Source organism: Protopterus annectens, chromosome 2.part1 (assembly GCF_019279795.1).
Source record: "Protopterus annectens isolate FY-2018-M chromosome 2.part1, PAN1.0, whole genome shotgun sequence".
Lineage (NCBI taxonomy): Eukaryota > Metazoa > Chordata > Ceratodontiformes > Protopteridae > Protopterus > Protopterus annectens.
The window spans coordinates 1,234,151,716-1,234,174,467 of NC_056729.1; the positions used below are offsets into that span (position 1 = coordinate 1,234,151,716).

Consider the following 22,752-nt stretch of genomic DNA (forward strand, 5'->3'; position numbering starts at 1 on the left):
AAGACCAACAGAGATGACGTCGGGTGGAGTGCGACATCAGCCGAAGCCGGACCCGGACTTTGGAATCCGGCCGACTGAAGGGCTGCCTGACGACAGGACAACCCACTTGTTATGACTGCAGATGCATCCATGAAGGACATCCACTGTTACCTGCAGGCCCGAACAGCCACAACATCACGAGCAACATCCAAGTCCTTCCTTCCAACATCCCCGACCCTCACAAACTACCATCCAGACCGTCACCATCCCCATTTCCACCACTCCAACACTATCTGCAGCATTTCAAGGTCAATCCATTTAACACAGACCCCACCAAATTTCATTTCCCACACTCTGCATCTCTTAGGCTCATTGCTGCAGGCCCAACTTCCACCACTCCAACATTACCAAAAAAAGTACAGTTGTGTAGACTTACCATAAAAGTAGATGTTCAAGTGTATTCACTGTTGCAGTCATCACACTTGGGTTATCTGCCTGCAGGTAGCCCTCAGTTGGCCAGAATACCAGAGTCTTGGGATTTCTGCGTCGGATGCGGTCACTTCTTCCATGACGTCAGGTCGTCAGGGGTATAAAACATGCAACCGACATCATTACATTAGTTTTTCTTGCCCCAGACGTCAGGAGCCCTTATAATAGGAAGCAATTACATGGTGTGGAACACCTCCAGTAAAAAGGAAATACCACAGCATAAGATATGGCCAAAAAGAGTAAGGGCAGAAAGCAAAGAGAAGTCAGGGGGCTAGAGGGAGGGTAACCAGGACTGAAACAGTGAATACACTCGAACATCTACATTTATGTTAAGTGTACACAACTGTACTATGTTCTTCGTGTTTCACTGTTGTAGTCATCACACATGGGTTGATTCCCAAAGCTGAGGAAGGGTGGAGGCAGTCAAGAAGTGTTAGAGCTGGCTAGAAGGCCTTGTAAGACTGCTGTGGCAAATCCAGCACTGCATTTAGAAAACCTAGGTAAGTGGTAATGCTTGGTGAAGGTGTGTACTGAACTCCGGGTTGCAGCTTCCAGGATGTTCCGGGTAGGGACTCTTCTGAGAAATGCTGTAGAGGTTGAGGTAGCTCTAGTGGAATGGGTCCTGACTCCTATGGAGTAGGTTTTCCATGGTGTTTGTAGCAGAAGTGGATGCAGTGTGCTATCCATTTGGGGATAGTTTGCTTTGAAATGGCCTTGCCCTCTGCCCCTGCTGCAAAGCTGACTAGCAGCTGGTCAGATTTTCTGAAAGGTTTAGTCCTGTCAAGGTGGAACCTAAGCTGTCTGTGCACGTTCAAGGAGTGCAGGATCCTTTCTCCTTTATTCTGAGGATTAGGAAAAAAGGTAGGTAAATGGATGGATTGGTTTAAAGCCACATTGGATACCATCTTGGGCATAAATGATGGGTTAGTCTTGAAACCCTGTCCGCATGGAAGATAATGAAGGGTTCCACAGCCATAAGGGCCTGTAACTCAGACACTCTTCTTGCTGAAGTGATAGCTAGAAGTAAGGCTGTTTTCCAAGAGAGGAAATTTAACTCTGCTGTAGCAGTAGGCTCAAAAGGGGGAAGCGTGAGCTTCTCTAGTACAAACTTAAGGTCCCAGGCAGGAGTGGGAGCTCTCCTTGGGGGGGTCTTAAATTGTTAGCTCCTCTCAGGAACTGTTTGACCAGAGGGTGAGAGAAGAGGGATGGCTCAGTATTGTAATGAGCTGAGATGGCAGAGGCATGAATCTTAATTGATGAGAAGGATAGGCCTTTGTGGAGCAGCTCTGCTAGATAATCTAGGATTTGAGGTACGGTGGTGGCACGGCTGTGTACTTTCCCTGAGACTGGTTCCAAGAACAGTATCTTTTCCACTTTTCTGAACAGGACTTCCTAGTACTAGGCCTCCTGGCCTCAAGGATGACATCCAGCACCTGTTTGCTGAAGGTTGCTGGTGATGTATTCAGGGAATAAGCCAAGCTGCTAGGTTCAGGGTTTGCAGCTGAGGGTGCAAAATCTGGCCCTCCTGCTGGGACAGCAAAGAGTGGGTCTGATGCAGGTGCCACTGTTGTCAGACTGTATAAAAATGGGTACCAGTGCTGGCGTGGCCAGTCTGGTGCAATAAGGATTGTCCTTGGCCAGACCTGTTTGCTCCTGAGTAGTACTTTCAAGAGGAGAGGCAGAGAGGGAAAGGCATAGATTGAGAGGCTTTCCCATGTAAAGGATAGGGCATCCACTTTCCATGCTTGGTTATGGGGAGTTCTGGTGCAAAATTTACTCAATTGATGGTTTTGGGGAGAAGCAAAGAGGTCCACCTCTGGTGTCCACCACCTGTGGATTAGAAGCTTGAGATGGGTTCCAGTTTCCACTCGTGTGAGTCCATTAGAATTCTGCTTAAGTCGTTGAATTTGCAGGTGCACTTGGTTGCTAAAGGCTGTGTTCCACAGAGCCATGGCTTACCTGCAGAGTGGGTAGGAATGAGTTCCCTCCTGCTTGTTTATGTATCACTCAACTGTGGTGTTGTCCGACTTTATCAAGTGTTGTCCTGGAAGGATGAGGTATTTGAAGGTTGTTAGTGCATTCTGTACAGCTAACATTTCTTTTTGATTGATATGCAGGCGCATTTGTGCTGGGCTCCATTTGCTTTGAATGTATTTTCCTGCCATGTGAGCCCACCATGCATAGTCTGATGCATCTGGTGTCAGGGTTTGGGTGGCTGGAGGTTGAATGAAAGGGAGTCCCTTGCTGTGGTTGCAGGCCTCTCCCACCAAAGGAACTCTGTCCTTAGGCAAGGAATGATAGGAATCACTGTTTCCAGGTCCAAAGAATGTTGACACCAGAGACTTTTCAAGTACCATTGAAGTTTCCTCATATGCCGTCTTGCATATGGAATTAGGAGAATGCATGACCATGAACCCTAGGGCTTGCAGTATTTTTCTTGCAGATAGCTGGGTTTGGGTGGCCAGTAGTTTGAAGTAATTTGTCAGATAACCTTGCTTTTCTGGAGTGAGGAATGCCATCTGGGAAGTTGCTTTCAAGCTTGCTCTCAGGAATACAATTTTTTGGCTGGGTACCAGATGTGATTTTTTTTCGTTGAAGGTATACCCCAGGGAAGTTAGGAGTCTCTACAAATATCAGGTGCTGAAGTAGCAATTCCTGACTGTCCGCCTGAATCGGGCAATCGTCCAAGTATGGGTAAATTTGAATGTTTTTCTACCTGTAGTATGCAATGGCTGGAGCCAGGCACTTTGTGAATACCCTGGGTGCAGTAGATAAAGCCAAAGGGAAGTGCAGAGTACTAATAGTGCATACAGCCTGCCCTGAAACGTAGATATTTCTTGCAAGATTCCCTTATGGGGATGTGCAGATTAGCGTCTTTTACGTCTAGGGTGACCAGCCAGGAGTCCTTGGCTAGCATAGGAAGCAGCTGTGTAAGCATTTTGAACGTTGGTACCACCAGAAAGGTGTTGAGAATTGACAGATCCAGAATAGGGTACCAAGAGTTCTCTTTTCTGGGCACCAGAAACAGTCTGGAGTAAAAACCCTGACCCCTTTGCTCTGTTGGAACAGGTTGAATAGCCCTGATACAGAGAAGAGAAAATACTTGCTTTTGGGCCTCTGCCCACTGGTTTGGAGGAAATTCTGGCAATCCGTGGAAGTATAATCTGTACCCCCTGGGATACAATGTTTAAAACCCATTGGTCCTGGGTAATGTATTCCCAGTTTTTTGCATGCATGGCGAGTTTTCCTCCTAGGGGTGCAAGGACTTGGGAATGGCTGGGATGTATGGACAAGTCATTGTGAACTTTTTCCATAAAAGAGGGTGGCGTACCACTCCTTGTTTTTGAGGTGGGAGCACTCCATTGTTTAGATCTGTGCATACCCCGAGACTGTAATCTTTGTGGTCTGTTGCCCCCGGGTTTGGGCTGAGAAGGCCTGGGAGGGACTGGAAAGGACCAGTTTTTTGAAGGCCAATGCCTACTGAATCTAGGTGGCTGTACCTGTAAGAAATCTTTAACAGTTTGCATAGCTTTAGCTTTTTCCTCCATCTTTTTTAAGAACAACTTCTGCTTTTGTGCCAAACAAATATTCTTGGTTTAATGGAGCATCTAGTAATTTTGCTTTGACATGGTCTGGCAAGATTTGTTCCTTCAGCCAAGCATGCCTTCTCAGAACAGACCCAGTGACAGCAGCCCTGCAAGATGCTTCTAAGGCATCAAAACCACACTGCAAAGTATGCTTACCAACTTGGTTTGCAGAATGCATTAACTCCTGTAATTCCTTATTTTCTTCACAATTAGGGATCAACAACATTTTTTGTTTAATTAGTTCCATAATATGCTGCTGGTACTTCAACATGTGAAACCAGCAATTTAAAGCCCTGATGGCAAGAGTTGCAGAAGTATATACCTTCTTACCCAATCAGTCTAAAGCCCTAGAATCCCTGGCCGAAGGGGTAGGGTTTTTGGCTGTAGTAGCCTTAATACCTTTCGGTCCCTGGGAAATGGTCTCTGGGTCTGCAGTAGGATTTCTAAAGAGAAATCTGAGAAAGTCAGGTACTCTGTAGTACCGGTCAGGCTTTCTAGGAGCTGGAGGTAAAGTATCAGGTATAAGACTGGAAACCATGAAGACATCATCAACAATATCCAGGACAGGGGGTATAGCTAGAGGCCTGTGCTGAGGCAAGTCTAAAAATTCCGAGTCTCTTTTTGGACTGAGGGTAGTCCTGGCATTCCCAGCAGAAATGCTCTCTAAGGGTATGCAAGGTTTCACCGAAAGAAAAGTCCTCTGGAGGAGAGGCAGAGTGAATGGAATCCTCTGCATCTGAATCCTCATAGGTGGACAAGGGTATGTCCTGGTAATCAGAGGGGTCAGAGTCATTGGACTCATGGACTGTAGAATCAGAAGGAAAATCAATTCTTTGTCCTTTAGAGGGGGAAGGCTGGCTTCCCTTAAAGTAATAAGGTCTTCAGCCCTTCTAAGCATTTGTTTCTGAGGCATGGGAGCTTGAGAATGCGTTTTGGTCATCAGTTTCCTAGGCATAGTGCGAACTCCGGGCCTGAGAAATTCGGTAATTTTAGTCAAAAACGAAGTAGTCAGATTAATACGAACATCGAAAGGTCTGGATACAACCTCAGCAGCCAGTGCCTGCACAGCAGCTCCAGACCCATACAAGGTAGAGACATCCGCAGGTTCCATAGTCAAAGAAGCATCTCGAGGCATACCGGACTCCGAATAGGTCTCAGTAGAGGCCTGCGAATCTGTAGAAGTGGGTATCGGGCTGCGAAAGTGCCTCACTAAGTACCGGCGGACTGGCAACTAGCTTAACGGAAGTGTTGTTGGCAGTTTTGGACCTATGCGGTCTGTCTCTGTCTTTATCCTTAGGATTTTCTCGGAAGATCAGTAGTCGGATGACTTAAAGCCATTTAGGAATATGGAGAACGAGAGCAAAAGAATTTAGTGACAAAGATAGCCCGACAACGAATAGTTTGGGCGTTGAACAAGACACAAAACCTACAGCGAGTAATGTCATTGTTTGGGCCTTTACAGGTGACCCAGTAAGAATGAAAATCTCTGAGGTATTTGCTTTCCACAGGCACGACAATTAACTTTTTTGGACATCAGTTAGAGAAATAAAAAAGGATCCCCAATGGGGTTCTTGGCTTTAGAAGACTTCAGGTTTGAAAGTCGAAAAACTAAAATTTCAGGTAGTGGCCAACCAGCACTTGTGAACTGCTTCTGCTTCGGGCACCCGAGCGGCAAGAAAAACTGATATAATGGCGTTGGCTGCATGTTTTATACCCCTGACGACCTGACGTCATGGAAGAAGCGACAGCATCTGATGGAGAAATCCCAAGACTCTGGTATTTGGGCTGCTTGAGGGCTATCTGCAGGCAGACAACCCAAGTGTGATGACTGCAACAGTGAAACACGAAGAACATCAGGCAATAATTCCAATGAGGACACGAACGGATGCCACGCCGCAACATCCGCTCACTCAACAAACAAAATGGACTCACTCACCATTTAAAAAAAAAAAAAAAAAAATCACAAGATACATCACAAAAACAGAAAATGTATAACTGGAGCCCAAGAGGCCATTGCCATACAAGGCGCAACCATCGTGGCATCCTACTACTATTGCTGCTACTGAAATGGAGAATGATTTACAAATAAGTAAGTTATCACATTTTAAAAAAAAACGCACATCTGACCAACAGTACAAGGGCTACAGTAAACTCCATTCTAACTAAGCTTTGGTTAACCAGAGTTGTGCTTAAAGTAAGCAATGCTGCAGCAAAAGCTCTAAATCCCCATATTTTACACACAGGCAGCACTTCCACTACATGAAAAAACATGAAAAATCAAACCTGTCTGATGTATTTCAAGGAGGTTTTGCCTAGTCATGAATGACTCCCCAAGATGAGGCACCAAATGTTCAAAATTTACTTTAAGCAGTTCATTTTATATACAGTTTTCCCTTTCAAAGCCACATTAAACAATGGAAATATATATATATTTTTTTAAGTAATCTTGCTGCTTCTCCCTGAATTTTACTACACATACCTTCACATGATGGAAACCTGCAGCAGCCGATGCAATTATTTAACTGACATGAGGCAGTAAGCTTACCTAATGTGTGAAAGTAGAAGTGCAGGAATAACTCACAAGTAGTTGCTGGATATGTCCATAAGATTTACACAATGCCCCTGCAGTCTACAGCAACTGGCATTGATTGAATTACATCTCCAGCTTTTAAGGCAATTTTCTGTTGTTTAAGTTATCTTTGGAAAGGAGTACTGTCACTTCACAGATGTGCTGTACTATGTAAACAAAGCATTGCCTGTCAAAGTAAGCATCATTTTGGCTCAGTAAATAAACTATCTCCCTGCAATTACATCTGTTTCAGCCTACAATACTGTCTATAAATGCAAAACAAAATATATCTAGCGGTAAGTTCCAAAGAGCAACTCGGCCTACAAACTTATATACCCAGTTGGATTCTTTTCAAGAAAGAAATTCAGGAAAAATTCAGCAATCATCAGCACTGCTACTTTCAGGAAGTCTCCCACAAGTCTCTTCAGTGTGTCCTATAAATGGGTGGGGAAAGGCCCCTCAGATCCTCTGCTATGCTAGCTTCAGCTGCTTGCTGTTTTTCCTCCCCAAGCAATTGCCAAAGTACAATACAATACCATGTCCTCAGAAAGGAAGCCAGTATCTATGGTATAACTGAAGGAAACATACCACACACACTGGCTGCGATGGAAGGTAAAGTGAACCAAGAAATCATAGCTCTTACAAACCACATCAAAATGCAGAGGCACAACTGGCAGAAGGAGGTGATGTGAGTTTCTACAGTCAGAACCTTGGCACCAAGCAAAACTAAAAACTGCAACCAAAAGATCATGATGCACAACCAAAAAAGAAACTACATTTTGTAATAAAGGAATTAAAAAATAATAATACACATGGCAATCAGATAATCAACTAAAACTATTTAAGTACATCTACAATGAAACAGAGCAACACAAAAGAGGCATGGACCTCATAAGAATATTTGCATTTTTGTTTCTAATACTGATCACCAATTTTTTTTTTTTAACATCAGCCTTATTTGATACATTATGATTATTATTCATGAACATGCAAAGCTGCAAGTACACGCTTCAAAATATAATGGGAAAACAGTTCTCTGTTGAGCAAACTCATTCAGGGCAGAAGTCAACTAGGTCTTTTTAACAAGCTTACTTATCTAGGACCGAGTGATATTACTTCTCCACAGACTGGGTTGGGAACATCTTAAATGATGTACTGTAAGCACTCTAAAGAGCTTATAATCAAAAGAATATAGACAAAGACAAGGTGAAAGCGGCTCAAATTAAAGCAATGAAGGATAGTACATGGTCTGCACCTGACATGAAAAAGAGAACAGCTTACACACAGCCTGTAAAGAAAGATAGCAGAACAAGGACAACAAATATTTTAAGTGCCTTAAGGAAATAAATCCTGCCTAATTAAATACCATCTTTCAGAAAGAAAAGCAAACACAAACACGCAACTTGAAGCCACAAAGTAGGACTGTAAGAGATGAGGTAGAGGAGGAATGAATTGAACTTCAAGAAATAAGGTCAAAACAGTCACAGAAGTCATTCCCGTTGCCATATTGTAGAGGGATGAAACCATATATAACAATTAGAGCTGCCATAAAAAATAAAATGACTCAATTCCGGCAAGTAAGGTGACTTTACTTGTCTAGCATGTCAAAGTCCTTCTTTGGATTCAAAAACATACATATAAATGTCTTTTATGTATATGTATGTGTGTGTATATATATATATATATATATATATATATATATATATATATATATATTACACTGACTCATATTGCATTGGCCTGGGACTTTTTCAGCCAGGAAACAACAGTTGCATGTGTAGAAGCATGCACACCTCCTCCTCTGAGCAGGTATCGGGCCATTTCGAGGGGCCAGGCAGCTGACTCTCTCCCTACTATCCAACTTTCATTACACAGGGAATGGATGGCCATATAGCTACTCAGACAGGAAAGAACAGGCTTGCAGGGCTCTCACCTAAACTGAAGATGCTCATCAACTGTCCCAAAAGAACAAATGGGCTGACTAGGTATAAGTAGTGAAGCCATCAGGGAAGGTCCCTAGGAGATGGGGACAAAACAAATCCCAAATCAAGACTGCATGGGAAAGTCACAACATAAGCAAAAAGAAGGCTTAGAAAAGGCCGATGAATGAATGAAGGAATTCATGAATGAATGAATGAATGAATGCTGTGAAGCAAGAGAGACAAATGGTCTTGATGCGCCTTAGATCCTACGTATTTTCATAATAACATGTACACAGGACACTTTACGTCAGTTGCTAAGCATCAAAAGGAGAGCTTACGAACTGTATTTTCTCCAAAAAACCTGAAATATCACAGTGTAGAAAAGCTCTGTTTTTCCTCCATGCATCCCATCAAGTTATCCAATTCAGCAGGTATGCAAATGTAATTCATACTCCAAACGAACTGCTGTGAAGTGCTTAATAGTACACTTCTTCTTTGGGTTTTTCTTGGTTAGGGGTCACCACAGCAGATCACCTGTCCGCTCATGATTAGCAATACAGTTTTACGGTGTAGAGTTGCCAGCCCGGCGCCCAACCTTCCACAGAAGACACACACACATGCATGCACTCACCCCTAGGGCCAATTTAGAGTGTCCAATACACCTATAGCATGCCTTTGGGATGTGGGAAGAAACCAGATCACCCGGAGGAAACCCACACAACCAAAGGGAGGACATGCAGACTCCGCACAGAAGGCACTCAAGCCGAGGATCGAACCAGAGAACCTCTTGCTGTGAGGCGACAATGCTAACCACTGTACCACCGTGGCCGCCTGCTTAATAGTACACTTACAGGAAACTAAAGTAGCTGCATGGCCTTGTATATTTTATCCTGTCCTGAATACATTAACACTGTAGCATAGCCTATATCTCCCTTCCAACCAAAATGTTTAAACATTCTTGAAACAGAATGGAAGAAATTACATAATCTGTATGAAAGCAACATACAATGAACTTACCAGATCGTGGCTAGTTGCGTTTGTGTGAGGTTTGACTGAAGAAGAACATTTCTTACTTGAGGACCTACAACAAAACATTTTATTCTTAGTTATGAAATACTAGTTCAAAAGATCAAAAAAGTACAGATTTCTTGGAGCTTAATATTATCTTAGCTACAGAATTCATAACTTTATCACTTTTTATGGGGAGCTGCATAATTTTTAAGATGCTTTGCAGTGATGGTTAAAGCAGTTTTTAATGCACTCTATTGACAGCATTTTTTTGTACCTGGCTTTAAGGCTCTTGCTTGGAGAGGTTGCATTTCTTACTTCCTATTTGAGGTGACCTGCAAACAAACATATGTGCAAGCCAACAGAAAGCAATAACACTGCACTCTAATCTTTCCTTCTACATGTCTCATATGCCGCTAAGAGCAGCTCATCCACCCATCCTGTACTCCAAAATGTCCTCAAGCAAGATACTCCAATTTCCCATCCTTTTTATGAAACTGAAAACTTTCTTGCATCTGTCCCAAATGTGCCCCATTCAATTACCACCCACAGATGACCAAGTCTGTCTTCTCTTTCAATTTTCTTTAAACTTAGTCCTTCCAAATGTCCCCTGAAGTACCACAAATGCTCAAACCAAGTTCCCCCTTTCCATTTTTTCATTCAGTGTGAGCACCCAGTATTTTGCTAACCTTCTTTTATATCATAACCCTTTTCTCTTTGTGACCATCTTGATGGTTATTCCATGCAAACTTTCTATAACTGATTTCCTTTTCTCTGAATGGCTTCCAAATGTGAAAGTAGTACCTGAGGTGCTTGGGGGGGGGGGGTCTCAAAACACACTGTACAACTAAAGAATTACATCTGCATTACAGGAATCTATCTTCACCCTGGGGTATTTACCCTAATAAAGTGCTGGCATTTACAATTACATTACGTCTCTGGTAATTATTTGTGTGGTAATCATTTCCAGGTCATTGTGGTCATCACTTCCAGGTCATTTTCTTTCTCTGTGCTTACCAGCTTTGTCAACATTCAGCAACTACTTCTGATGGTTACAGCAGCAAAACAACATAACTTTAAAATGTCATATTATATTCCAGGTGCACTTTAAATGACCACCTATCTGGCCTCCTGATCCCCTTTTACCTTCTCCTTCACCTGTTAACCACTGTCTACATCTGTGCATCATTCACAAAGTAATTCAGCGTATTTCCTTCTCTCATCACTATATCTGCGTTGAATATGTATGAAAGTACTGCACATGTGAACATCAGGTATCAGCTCACAGGAACTTGATTAGCCTAACTTCCAGAATTATTTGCATTACCTTTTCTGAAAAATAATGCAATGCTGTCTGGCAGTAGTCACTTAGGTCCTTTCTTGTTCTCCTCCTGAACAAAAAGGTACCACCAGCACCTGGGAAACAAGTAGTCTTTTCCCTGTTTTCATGAATAAACTGAATAAATCTGATCAGAGTTTCACAAGCTTGTGTAACAATTCTTACAAGGCTTTAATAATTACCCCATCCAGTTCATGATCCCCACTCTACATTTCTGTCTCTACACTTGACATCCTCATGTCTTTCCACTTACCCATTTACAGATTCATCACTCCTTCTCATGTGGGAAAGGACTCATTCAGCAGTAGCCCAATCGTGACAGCTCTACCTACATTAAGGCGGTTGGGAGAGCTGATCAATTCCTTTCAGGATCAAGCCCTTCATAAGTTTAACTTATTTTCCCAGCAGTGATCAATTGTTGATTCTTTCTAGAAGCATTTGCAGCAGTCTTCCTTCACATTCACTGGATGTTTCGCTGCAGCTATCTACCACTATTTCAGTCTTAAATGCAAGACTCACTGGGATCATTCCTGGAAAATCCTCCTTGCTGCCCATTTCTTTACCTTCCTCTTCCAATGAGTACTCAATCCCTTTCCTTATTTCTGTCACTTCTTCCACCACCTGCCTTTTCTATCCAATATTACAAAGTTACCATATCCAATAAAACAGGAGATGATGCTCACGTCACATATCCATTAACAAATAGCTGGCCAGTGTTAAACTGATGAAGAAAACCTCATCACTGTCAAAAGAACACAAACATTTTTGCCTTGCAATGATCCAGACCACCCACTAGTAATGTCAAACACCAATGCCTGTGGTGTAATGCTTTTCCATATAACAAAAAAAGGCAGATTTCCTGATTAACAATTAAAAGTACTCAAATCTTACTTATTAATAAAACCAGGTATGTCTTCTGCTTCCTCACTACTGTTACTTGTTTTAAAGGAAGCAGATCTCCATTGTCATCGTTAACAATTAAAGCTCTCAAATATGAACTAAATAGCCTACATATACCCTTATATTACAACAGCTCAAACCTAAATAATAAAGCAGACTAACACATGTACTTCCTATATGCAACCATGAACACAGTATTCTACTGACACATTAAAATATCATAGTACAAAACTCATTACAGTAGTCAAGATGACTGTCTTATTATCAATCACCAACAGAAACGAAAATATTTTAAAACACCAAAAAATAGAATAAATAATGAGAACACATTGATTTTAGGCATAAAGCATCTATGAAAGGCATGTATACAATGAAGGTGAAAGTCCGGGACTTGGATAAAATACCACCATATCTAAGTAGTTACAACACAGTAAATAGGCAGATGTACTCAAAAGTGTATTCGGCACTGAATTAACATGCAGTAATAAAGACATCTCAGCTGCAGAGTGCACAGAATTGTAATTCAGAAAGAATGCATTTCTGACAAACGTCACTCATTGTGCAACACAATTAAATAAACAGCAGAGAGCAGCAGTACTGCTGATCATTTCAGTATCACTACTGCAAGAAAGAGAGCTATGCATGGTCTAAAACAAAAGGGCTACAGCAAGAAGGCAATGTGCATCTTACATATTTACCACAAAGAGATGGCATTCTGGACTAGGAAATAAATGAATTCAAAGGATGACCACCACGGAGTCTGTGCACTCTACATACTTACAACACACTTCTTAGATGGTGGGGCTTAAACTTGCTGAAAGGACGGGGACACACACATACAATACAAATGGTATTTGAGAAGGGGTCACACAGTACAGCAGAGTGCATCTCCCTACATATTCATTGCACAGTTCAGACAGAACATTTACAGTGGAAATAAACAAAGAACTGAGAAGAATCTAAACTTAAACACACATACAGAGCATTCAAAGATACATATAGGTCTATAACTATAATACAGAGCTCCAAGATGAACGCAGTACAAGGTGTGGACTTCTATTGCTAACCTAGCTTGCTAAACAGTTAATGCAGTTCAAAAGTGTTCTGAATTTCAAATGTGCCCATTATTCACTTCTGCTCGACTGGGTTCATCTGCATCTCTCACAAGCTTTATGGTCTATACTGACATCACAAAACTGTGATGTTTTGTTTTGCCATGTTGACAGTTCATGGCACATGGCTGAGGCTACGAGCTGCTAACAAGTTTCATCCTGAAGTTCAAGTTAGATTTCCTCAGCCTACATTTGACTACTATGCGACTTAGTCACTTAAACAATGCTTCCAGATCACCTTGAAAAATATCTTGTGCCTAAGGAGTTTGCCAGGCTAACAAATGTTACACAGATCTACTGAGTTGTTTTAATCTTACCAAGGCATACCACATGACAAGGAACTCAGCAGAACTATAAGTGATATGACAGAAGTTCCATGTGATGTGAATGCAACACACACACGCATACAAATGCATTTATACCTATACATGTCTATATATTAGAGAGAGAGAGAGAGACAGAGGTTCACCGGTACTAACTAGGTTATTGATCCGTTAGGCTCTTAAGAAACGTAGCCTTACACTTAACATGAGAGTTTCTAGCCCTTATACTTTGCATACTAATAACCCAAACACAAACAGAACAAAGAAATTCTGGAACATTTATTTGTTGCCCCTATTAATGCGGGACATGGGTGCTAAACCAGGGATGAACTGGCAGTTAACCTCCATTCATCCAAAATACATGTGAATACAGTAAGGAAAGTACGTACAGTTGTATAACAGCTTACCATAACAGTAGATGTCCTACTGATCACTATTAACAGATGGCTTTTCAACTCGGACATCTGACCAGAGTACCAAAGCTTTACCTTCCAGAGAGTGTATGCCTGATGTATGTCTTCAGCTTGTGTGTGCCGAGGTGTAAGGATGGATGTAAGAGCAAGATCCTCAGACTATCTCCAAGCCAGTGGCCTGAAGACAGCAGACAGGAAGCAGGTCAGCTAGGTGGGGTATAGATCGAACAAGGAGGAAACTCCCCCAAGAAAGGTTGCGTGTGCATGAGTGTGATCCAGAGGGCAGAAAGTTGCGAGGAAGGAGGGAGGGAAGGAATATTGCAACAGTGATAAGTAGGACATTTACCATTATTGGTAAGTTCTTACACAACTCTATGTCCTAACTGAAATCACTGTTGCAGTATTCATAAACAGATGGTGGGCGATTCCCAGAGATGGAGAGAAAGAAAAAAGATTTGTTGGCTAAACTGAAGAGGAATTGTCCATGAGACCAGAGAGGACTGATCTGGATGGGCAGCTCTAGACCCGGAGAAGGCATCATGTCTGTAGTGCAGGTCTGCATATAGGACTAAGTGGCTGCTTCCAAGATGGACCTGGACAACTACTAGAGCAGAACATGCTTTAGAGCAGGAACACAAGGATTTACCATGTAGTGAGAAACAGAACAAGATAGCCTTTGACATCTAGGATGCAATGGTTTGCTTTGAGACTGTTTGACACAGACTGGCATCCATGAAAGAAATATATAGCTGGTCAGTTTTTCTGATCGTCTGTTTTGTTCAAATAGATCCTCCACTGCCTATGAATGTTTAGGAGGTTGAAGATCCCCCCCATTCACAGGATTAAGAAAGAAAGCAGGTAGGTGAATGGGTAAAGTACAGTTTTGTACCTACCGTAAATGTAGATGTTCCAGTGTATACCCTGCTGCAGTCATCACACTTGGGTTATCCTGCCATCAAGCGGTCCCGCAGTCGGCCAGAATTCCAAAGTCCTGGTCTGGCGTCAGTTGCCGTCGCTTCTTCCCTGACGTCAGAGCGCAAGGGGTATATCAGAGGCATCCAATGCCATTTTCTTCAGTTTTTCTTGTCCCAGATGTCAGGTGCCCCTAATACGTAGGCAAAAATATATGTGTATATATATATAGCTATCTTGAAAAAAAGTAAAACAAAACCCTTAGGCACAAGCAAATACACCACAGAGGTTGTATAGAATAGAGATAAGTTCAGCTAGTTTTAGAGGGGATGGAGGGAGGGCACCCTGGACTGCAGCAGGGTATACACTCGAACAACTACATTTATGGTAGGTACAAAGCTGTACTATGTTCATTGTGTTACCCTGCTGCAGTCATCACACTTGGGTAGAATCCCAAAGCTAAGGATGGGCGGAGGAGTCAAACAGGGTTAGAGGAGGATAGAAGGCCCTGCAAAACTGCAGTGGCGAAGCCCGCCCTGGTCTTAGAGTAAAGTGGTAAGTGATAATGTTTGGTGAAGGTGTGTACTGAACTCCAAGTTGCAGCTTCCAGAATATCCTTGGTTGGTACCCCCCTGAAGAAGGCTGTAGATGTAGCTGCTGCCCTGGTAGAGTGGGGCCTTATGGTAGCAGGAACTGATTTTCCATGGTGGGTGTAGCAAAAATGTATGCAATGTCCTATCCATTTGGAAATGGTTTGTTTTGAGATAACGTTTCCTTGTGATGCTGTAGCATAGGATACAAGCAGCTGGTCAGATTTTCTGAAAACCTTAGTTCTATCAAAGTAGCAACGTAGCTGTCTGTGAATGTACAAGGAATGCAGGAGTCTTTCTCCTTTGTTCTGTGGATTTGGAAAGAAGGTGGTTAAATGGATGGTTTGATTTAGAGCCACACTGGATACCACCTTAGGCATAAAGGAGGGGTTAGTTCGTAGAGAAACCCTGTCTTGATGAAAAATGAGGAAAGGCTCTACTGCCATTAGTGCCTGAAGCTCTGAAACTCTTCTAGCTGAAGTGATTGCTAGCAGCAGGGCAGTCTTCCATGATATAAACTTTAGGTCAGCTGAGAAAGCTGGCTCAAAAAGAGGTAGCGTGAGTTTTTCCAGAACAAAATTGAGGTCCCAAGTAGGTGTTGGTGCTCTCCTGGGAGGCCTAATGTTCGTGGCCCCTCTGAGAAACTGCCTTAAGAGTGGATGTGAAAATAAGGGAGGATCCATGTTGTAGTGAGCAGAAATAGCTGAGGTGTGGATTTTAATAGATGAAAAAGAAAGCCCTTTGTGTAACATCTCAGTTAGATATTGCAGAATCTGAGGCATGTCAGGCTGAAGGGTATTTTGGCCTTTAGCTTGGTTCCAGACACAAAACCTTTTCAGTTTGTCTAAGTAGGCTTTCCTGGTGCTGGGCCTCCTGGCCTCCAGAATAACTTCCATAACAGCTTGTGAGAGAGGAGCTGGCTGGTTGCCTAGGTGATTTGCCATGCAGCCAAGTTTAAGGTTTTGAGCTGGCTGTGTAGAATCGGATTGTCTTGCTGTGTGAGCAGGTGGGTAATTTGTGGTAGAATCCATGGTGGGCCATGGGCCATATTCCTTAACAGTGGGTACCAGTGTTGGCGTGGCCAGTCTGGAGCAATGAGTATCATTCGGGGTCTCTCCATCCTGACTTTCAGTAGCACCTTTGTGAGAAGGGGTAGTGGAGGAAAGGCATATACTGTTAGCATTTTCCAACTGAATGAGAGTGCGTCCACTTTCCAAGCTTGTTGGTGAAAGGTCCTTGTGCAAAACTTTGTTAGCTGATAGTTTTGAGGGCTGGCAAACGGGTCTATGTCTGGGAGCCCCCACTTTTGAGTTATCATTGCGAATACTTGTGGATCCAGTTTCCATTCGTGGGGATCCATGATGTTTCTGCTTAGGTCGTCTGCCAATATGTTCTTTTTTCCCGGCAGGAATTGAGCTTGTAATTGAACCTGGTAAGCCAGTGCTGTGTTCCACAAGGTCATTGCTTGCCTGCATAGAGGGTAGGAGTGTGTGCCCCCTTGTTTGTTTATGTACCACATTACTGTGGTGTTGTCTGTCCTTATGATAAGCTGTCCTGGATGCAAGAGGTCCTTGAAGGCTGTCAGAGCATTTTGTACAGCTAGCATTTCTTTTTGATTGATGTGCAGATTCCTTTGATCTGCTGACCATAAGCCTTGAATGCACCGTCCTGCCATGTGTGCCCCCCAGGCATAGTCCGATGCATCTGTTGTCACAGTTTGCCTGGCTGGGGGTAGGGTGAAAGGCTGACCCTTGTTGAGGTGACAAGCCTGTGACCACCATAGAAACTCCTGTTGAAGGCAGGGAATGAGAGTTATCACTGTTTCCAAGCTGTGACTGTGTTGAGTCCATATGCTTTTTAGGTACCATTGTAATTTCCTCATATGCAGTTTTGCAAATGGTATTAGTAGTATGCAAGATGTCATGAAGCCCAAGGCCTGCATAATTTTTCTTGCAGGGAGATGGTTCTTTGTTGCCATTGTTCTGAAGTATTGAGTTAATTGTAGTTGTTTGTCTGGTGTCAGATAAGCCATCTGGGCCGTTGTATTCAAGCTGGCACCCAGGAATGTCATAGTTTGTGAGGGCACTAGTTTGGATTTCTGTTCGTTTACTGTGCACCCTAGGCAACTTAGAAGATGTCTTACAAAAGCCAAGTGTTGTAAGAGAATGTCCTTGCTTTCTGCTTGTATGAGACAGTCGTCCAAGGTATGGGTGTATTTGAATTCCCCTCTGTCTGCAGTATGCAATTACTGGTGCCAGACATTTTGTGAAGACCCTGGGTGCAGTAGATAAGCCAAAGGGCAGTGCAGAGAATTGGTAATGGGTTGAACTTGCAATGAAACTGAGGTATCTTCTGCAATTTTGTCTGATAAGGACATGCAGGTATGCCTCCTTGAGGTCCAACATTACTAGCCAAGCTTTCCTGCCCAACATGGGAAGAAGCTGCTGTAGTGTTAGCATCTTGAATTTGGGTACTTGCAAGAAAGTGTTTAAAATTGAAAGGTCCAGAATGGGTCTCCAAGCACTGTCCTTTCTGGGGACTAGAAAGAGCCTTGAGTAAAATCCTTGGCCTTGCTCTTGTGTAGATACCAGTTGGATGGCTTTCATGTCCATGAGAGCTGTAATTTGTTTTTGTGCTTCTGCCCATTGATTTTGTGGCAGGTTTGGCATTCCTTTTAGCCTTGGCAAGGTGTAGAAATGGAATCTGTATCCGTGTGAGATAACGTCTAGGACCCATTTGTCCTTTGTGACGATGCGCCAGTTGTTTGCAAAAGGTGTTAATTTTCCTCCCAAGGGAGCTGCCAAGAGGGTTTTGCTTGGCAGTTTGATGTTTAAGTCATTGTGATTGCCTTCTAGTGGTTTGGGACCTGTCTTCTCCTCCCTTCTGTGTTGAAGTGCCCCATTGGCGAGGTTTGTAAGGGATTTGTGCTCGTCCTCTGCCCCTTGGGCACCTGTATTTACCCATCTGTGGCCTGTCAGAAGCTGGAAAGGACCAATTTTTTGTTGGCCAATTTCTGCTGAAGCGTGGGGGCTGTACCTGTAAGAAATCTTTGACCGTCTGCATAGATTTTGTCTTATCCTTCATTTTCTTTAAAACCTCCTCTGCTTTAACCCCAAATAAAACATCCTGCTGTAGGGTCGCATCCAGTAACTTTGCTTTAACATGATCAGGCAGAGATTGTTCCTTTAACCAAGCATGCCTACGTATCACAGACCCAGTAACAGCTGCTCTGGAGGAAGCTTCCAAGGCATCAAAACCACATCGTAAAGTATGCTTGGCCACCTGTTCAGCTGCATGCAACAGATCTTGCATTTCCTTGAGTTCAGACTGTTGAAGGAGCGTGCCCATCTTTTGTTTTATTTGAGACATAAGGAATTGCTGGTATTTAAGCATGTGAAATTGACAATTTAATGCTCTCATAGCTAGAGTAGAAGAGGTGTAAAACCTTCTTCCCCCACCTGTCTAGTGCTCTGGAGTCCCTTTCTGAAGGTACAGGATTTTTAGCCATAGAAGCCTTAGGACCTTTGGGACCCTGGGAGATTGTCTCTGGATCAGCAGCAGGGCTTTTGTAAAGGAATTTGTGAGAGTCAGGCACTCTATAGTATCTATCTGGTTTGGCTGGAACAGGAGGCAGAGAATCTGGATTTAAACTAGATTCTAAGAAAACGTCATTTGCTATGTCCAAAACAGGGGGGATAGCAAGTGGTCTGTGCTGGGGAAGTAAAAGAAACTCCCGGAGCCTTTTCTTTGAGTCAGAGTAGTCCTGACCTTCTCAATGGAAATGTTCCCTCATGGTGTGTAAGGTTTCCCCAAAGGAGTAGTCTTCAGGGGGAGAAGCTGAGGGAATTGAGTCTTCAGCATCAGAAACTTCATAAGGGGGAAAGGAGTAATCCTGTTCCTCAGAGGAGCCTGAGGAAACAGACACCTGATCAGAGGAGGTATAATCCTCCTCGTGTCTAGGCCTTTCGTCGGGGGGGGGGGGGGGTTGGGAACCCCTTTTAAGCATCTGTTTCTTAGGCATAGGGCCTTGACCTGGAGACTGAAGTGTAGGCTTTTTTGGTTTTAGAGGAGTCTTAAGCTTAGCATAAGATTTAATGGTGAGGGTAGTCGGTCTGAAGACACCTTCAGAAACCGAAGGTGTTTCTGCAGCACCGGCTTCCCCTACTGCGATGTCGTCGGTTGGGCCTAAGGAAAAAGGCTGCGTCGGCCTAGAAATCTCTGCTGGGGGATCTGATGCGGCCTGGGGATCCAATTCAGCGGTAGCCAGGGGCTGCGTAGGCACCTCACTGAAAACCGGCGAACGGGCCAGCCGAGGCCTTGGAGTCCGGCTTGGATCTAGGCTGCCTGTCCCTATCCTTGCGTTTTTTATGCATGGCGGTAGTCGGTTGCTCCGACGGCATAGTGTAATTAAATTTTCTACCGAAGTAGTGTCGTGCGAAATCAAAGCGACGCTTTATAGTTTGCTTATTGAACCTAGCACAAAACCAACAACCAGTGACATCGTGGTCTGGGCCTAGGCAAGGTATACAAAAAGAATGAAAGTCCTTATGAGGTATTTGCTTCCCACAAGAAATGCAATTGTTAACTTTTTCTGACATCGGACTGAGGCAAGAAAAGGTTCCCCAATGGGGTACTTAGCTTTGAAGACTTCGGACTGAAACTCTACTCGAAAATCTCAGGTGTCGGCCGACCGGCACTTGCAAACTGCTTCTGCTTCGGGCACGGCAAGAAAGACAGAAGAAAATGGCGTCGGATGCCTCTGATATACTCCTGGCGCTCTGACGTCAGGGAAGAAGCGACAGCAACCGACGTCGGACCAGGACTTTGGAATTCTGGCCGACTGCGGGACCGCCTGATGGCAGGATAACCCAAGTGTGATGACTGCAGCAGGGCAACACTATGAACATCCAGGCTTTGCACGCCTTCCTGAGGAACAAAGACCTGCATTATGCTTCTGTTTAATCTGCAATCCAGGAAGACTAGAGATGTTACATTTGTTTAAACCGATGGTGAATCCCAGATTGGTTAACAGATACACTGTGAAATGAGGATGCTCGAGGATAGTATCTGCGGGCACAGCCTGAATCAACAGGTCCTCCAGGTAAGGGAAAATATGAATTTCCTGAGTGTGACAGAAGACTACCACAGGTGCTAGACACTGAAAACGTGAGGAGCCAGAGAAGAACTTCAGGAGTTTCCTACAAAAAGGGTGGATGAGGATGTGAAGATAGGCATCGTTGAGGTCTAGGGACACCAGAAAGGCATGAGGAAGAATGAAAGGCAGATGGGTGTTGAGAAATAGCATTCTAAAGGTAGGTACTTTCAGAATATATTTAGCAGGCAAGAGGTCCTTGAAACAAGATAGATCCTGGAATAGAAACCTTTTCCTAAGATGGGTGAAAGTACTTCTATGGTGCTCTGCGCTAGCAAGTCCTGAATTATGGAACCAAAGGAAGCTGGTTGGGAGGTGGAGGGGGAATCTCTTTTAGAGTTGTGAAGCTTTCCCAAAACATGACACAGCCTTTTATAATGGTCAGAACCCATCTGTCCGTAGTTACCACCTCCCGGAATGGGAGAGAGAGACAACAGTCTTTTTGATGGGGGTAGAGGGATGGAGGGAGGAGAGGAAGATAAGAGTTTTGTTTCCAAAGGAAGGCCTCCCTGAAGGGGAATCTCCGTGTGGTTTGTCAGAAAATATTTTCCTCCTACGTGCTTTCATCCATCTGTGAGAGGGCCTAGACTCCTTAACAATGGAAGTGGGTTTGGCCAGACAGTGTCTAAAGTATAATGGAGCTGCAGAAAGGAGTACTTGCCTGCATTCATTCATGGTCTTGCCTTGTTCTTGCAAAGTTTTAAAAAGTCTGTCAGCTTGTGGTTCAGACAAGAGATGATTTTTCAAAGAGGAATCCAACATTTTTGATAAGTTTTCAGGGAAGGGCTGACCTTATAGCCATGCATATCTTCTGATTATTGAGCCTGTGGCAGCAGCCCTAGACAGAGCATCCACTGCATCATAGTTGCATTTGATCCTGCACCTGTCTATTTGCATAGATTGGGACAGAAGAGACTACATTTGCTGCTTACAGTCTGCTGTATGGTTCTGTCATGACCTTATGTACAGACATTAGCACAGAGAGCAATTATTTAGTCATTTGTGGTTGATAAGTTAATATCTCTGAATGCTAAAGTGCAGGAGGTGTAGACCCCACCTATACATGACCCTGCTGTCTTTGTCTGAGGGGAGGGTATTAGCAGTGGGAAGCAGCTTGGATTGTTCATCCAAGGAGAGAGAGAGACTGCTGCAGGGTCAGCCACAGGATTTTATACACGTATTTAAGCTCATCAGGGACCTTATAAAACCTGTCTAGTCTTTTTGGAGCAGGTGGCAGAGAGTCAGGTGTTAAGAAAGAAGAATGAAAGGTATCCTGATATGTCTCAAGGACTGGGGAAACTGCTGAAGGACCCACAGTACCCATCTCCAGAAAACTTTAGTATCTTTTCTGAATCTCAGAGATATGACCCAACTGCCATTCAATGCGTCTCATCATGCTCTGAACAGCTTCTCCAAAGGAATTCCCCCTTCAACCAAAGAGACCTGCTCAGGAGAATGAAGTGGACAAAAGTAATCTAGAGAATGGCTGGAATCTAATTCTAGATCCTCCTCAGAGGAGTAAAGGTCCAAGTATTGCTTTAGTGGTGTGGCTTCAGTTAGCTGGGTCATAAAAGGAGGAGGCATTAAGAGTCTTGATGACTTTAAATAAGCCCTGAGAGAGGTCCATCCATTCTTTTTCTCTGGAAGAAGAATGATTTTTTTAATTTTGCCCACCTGCATGAGCCTTGGAGGTTCAGAACCTTGTCCAATTTCAATAAGCGTACCAGGGACTTCTTCACATACAAGGATCCAAGGCATTCCAGGTGGGACCTCCTAAATGATAAGATGCAGTTTCATCTGTAGTATCCACCGTCTGAAAGGCCTCAGGGTCATAACAGTTCTCCAATGAGTTTATGATTGCGGATACCTGAGAGGTAATCTGATGTGCCATGGGTTCAATCATCTCAGCAGATACGTCCGACTCAGATACACTAGGCTGCAAATCATCTTGGGGTCTCGAGTTTCTTCTTGGGGGAAGGGCGATATCAGAAGCCAGACAACTTGTCATCTTAGATTGAGGTACGTATTTCAATTGACGAGTTTCAAGAAATGTATTAAGTGAGGAAAATCTTGATCTGAGAGTCTTGGGTAGAAAAAAGTTATGCCTAACCATAATGTTACATCTGTGTTGTCAATCTTCATAGATTCTTAACTGTTGGCTGTCAGTTCCGATCCTCGGAACCGGTCCGACAGTTATACAGCTCGCGCCAGCCAAAAATTTCTTCAACTTATATTCTACCCACAATGCCCCTCTCCCATTTACCTCAGATCAAGTCTGTAAACTTATAGAAAGCCAAAAGAACCATGAGCCCATATGAAGAAGCCATGTCCAAGATGAACCCTAACAATTCACCCAGGACAAGAGTGCACTCCTCCAGGAATTCACAGGAGGAGAAGGAGGGTGGGATGCCAAGAATAGATGAAGAACTGCAACATAGATCGAATGTTATGATAAGA

General features: G+C 43.5%; 1 protein-coding gene across 1 annotated transcript in view; it reads right to left on the reverse strand.

Moving 5' to 3' along the window:
* The window catches only part of ITSN2 (intersectin 2), a 3,295,579-nt gene that overhangs the window by 2,890,065 nt on the left and 382,762 nt on the right, over positions 1-22,752 (reverse strand). Inside the window, exon 6 of the mRNA XM_044063555.1 lies at positions 9,564-9,627. Within this exon, the coding sequence (XP_043919490.1) occupies positions 9,564-9,627 (64 nt within the window). The remainder of the gene's footprint in view (positions 1-9,563; positions 9,628-22,752) is intronic.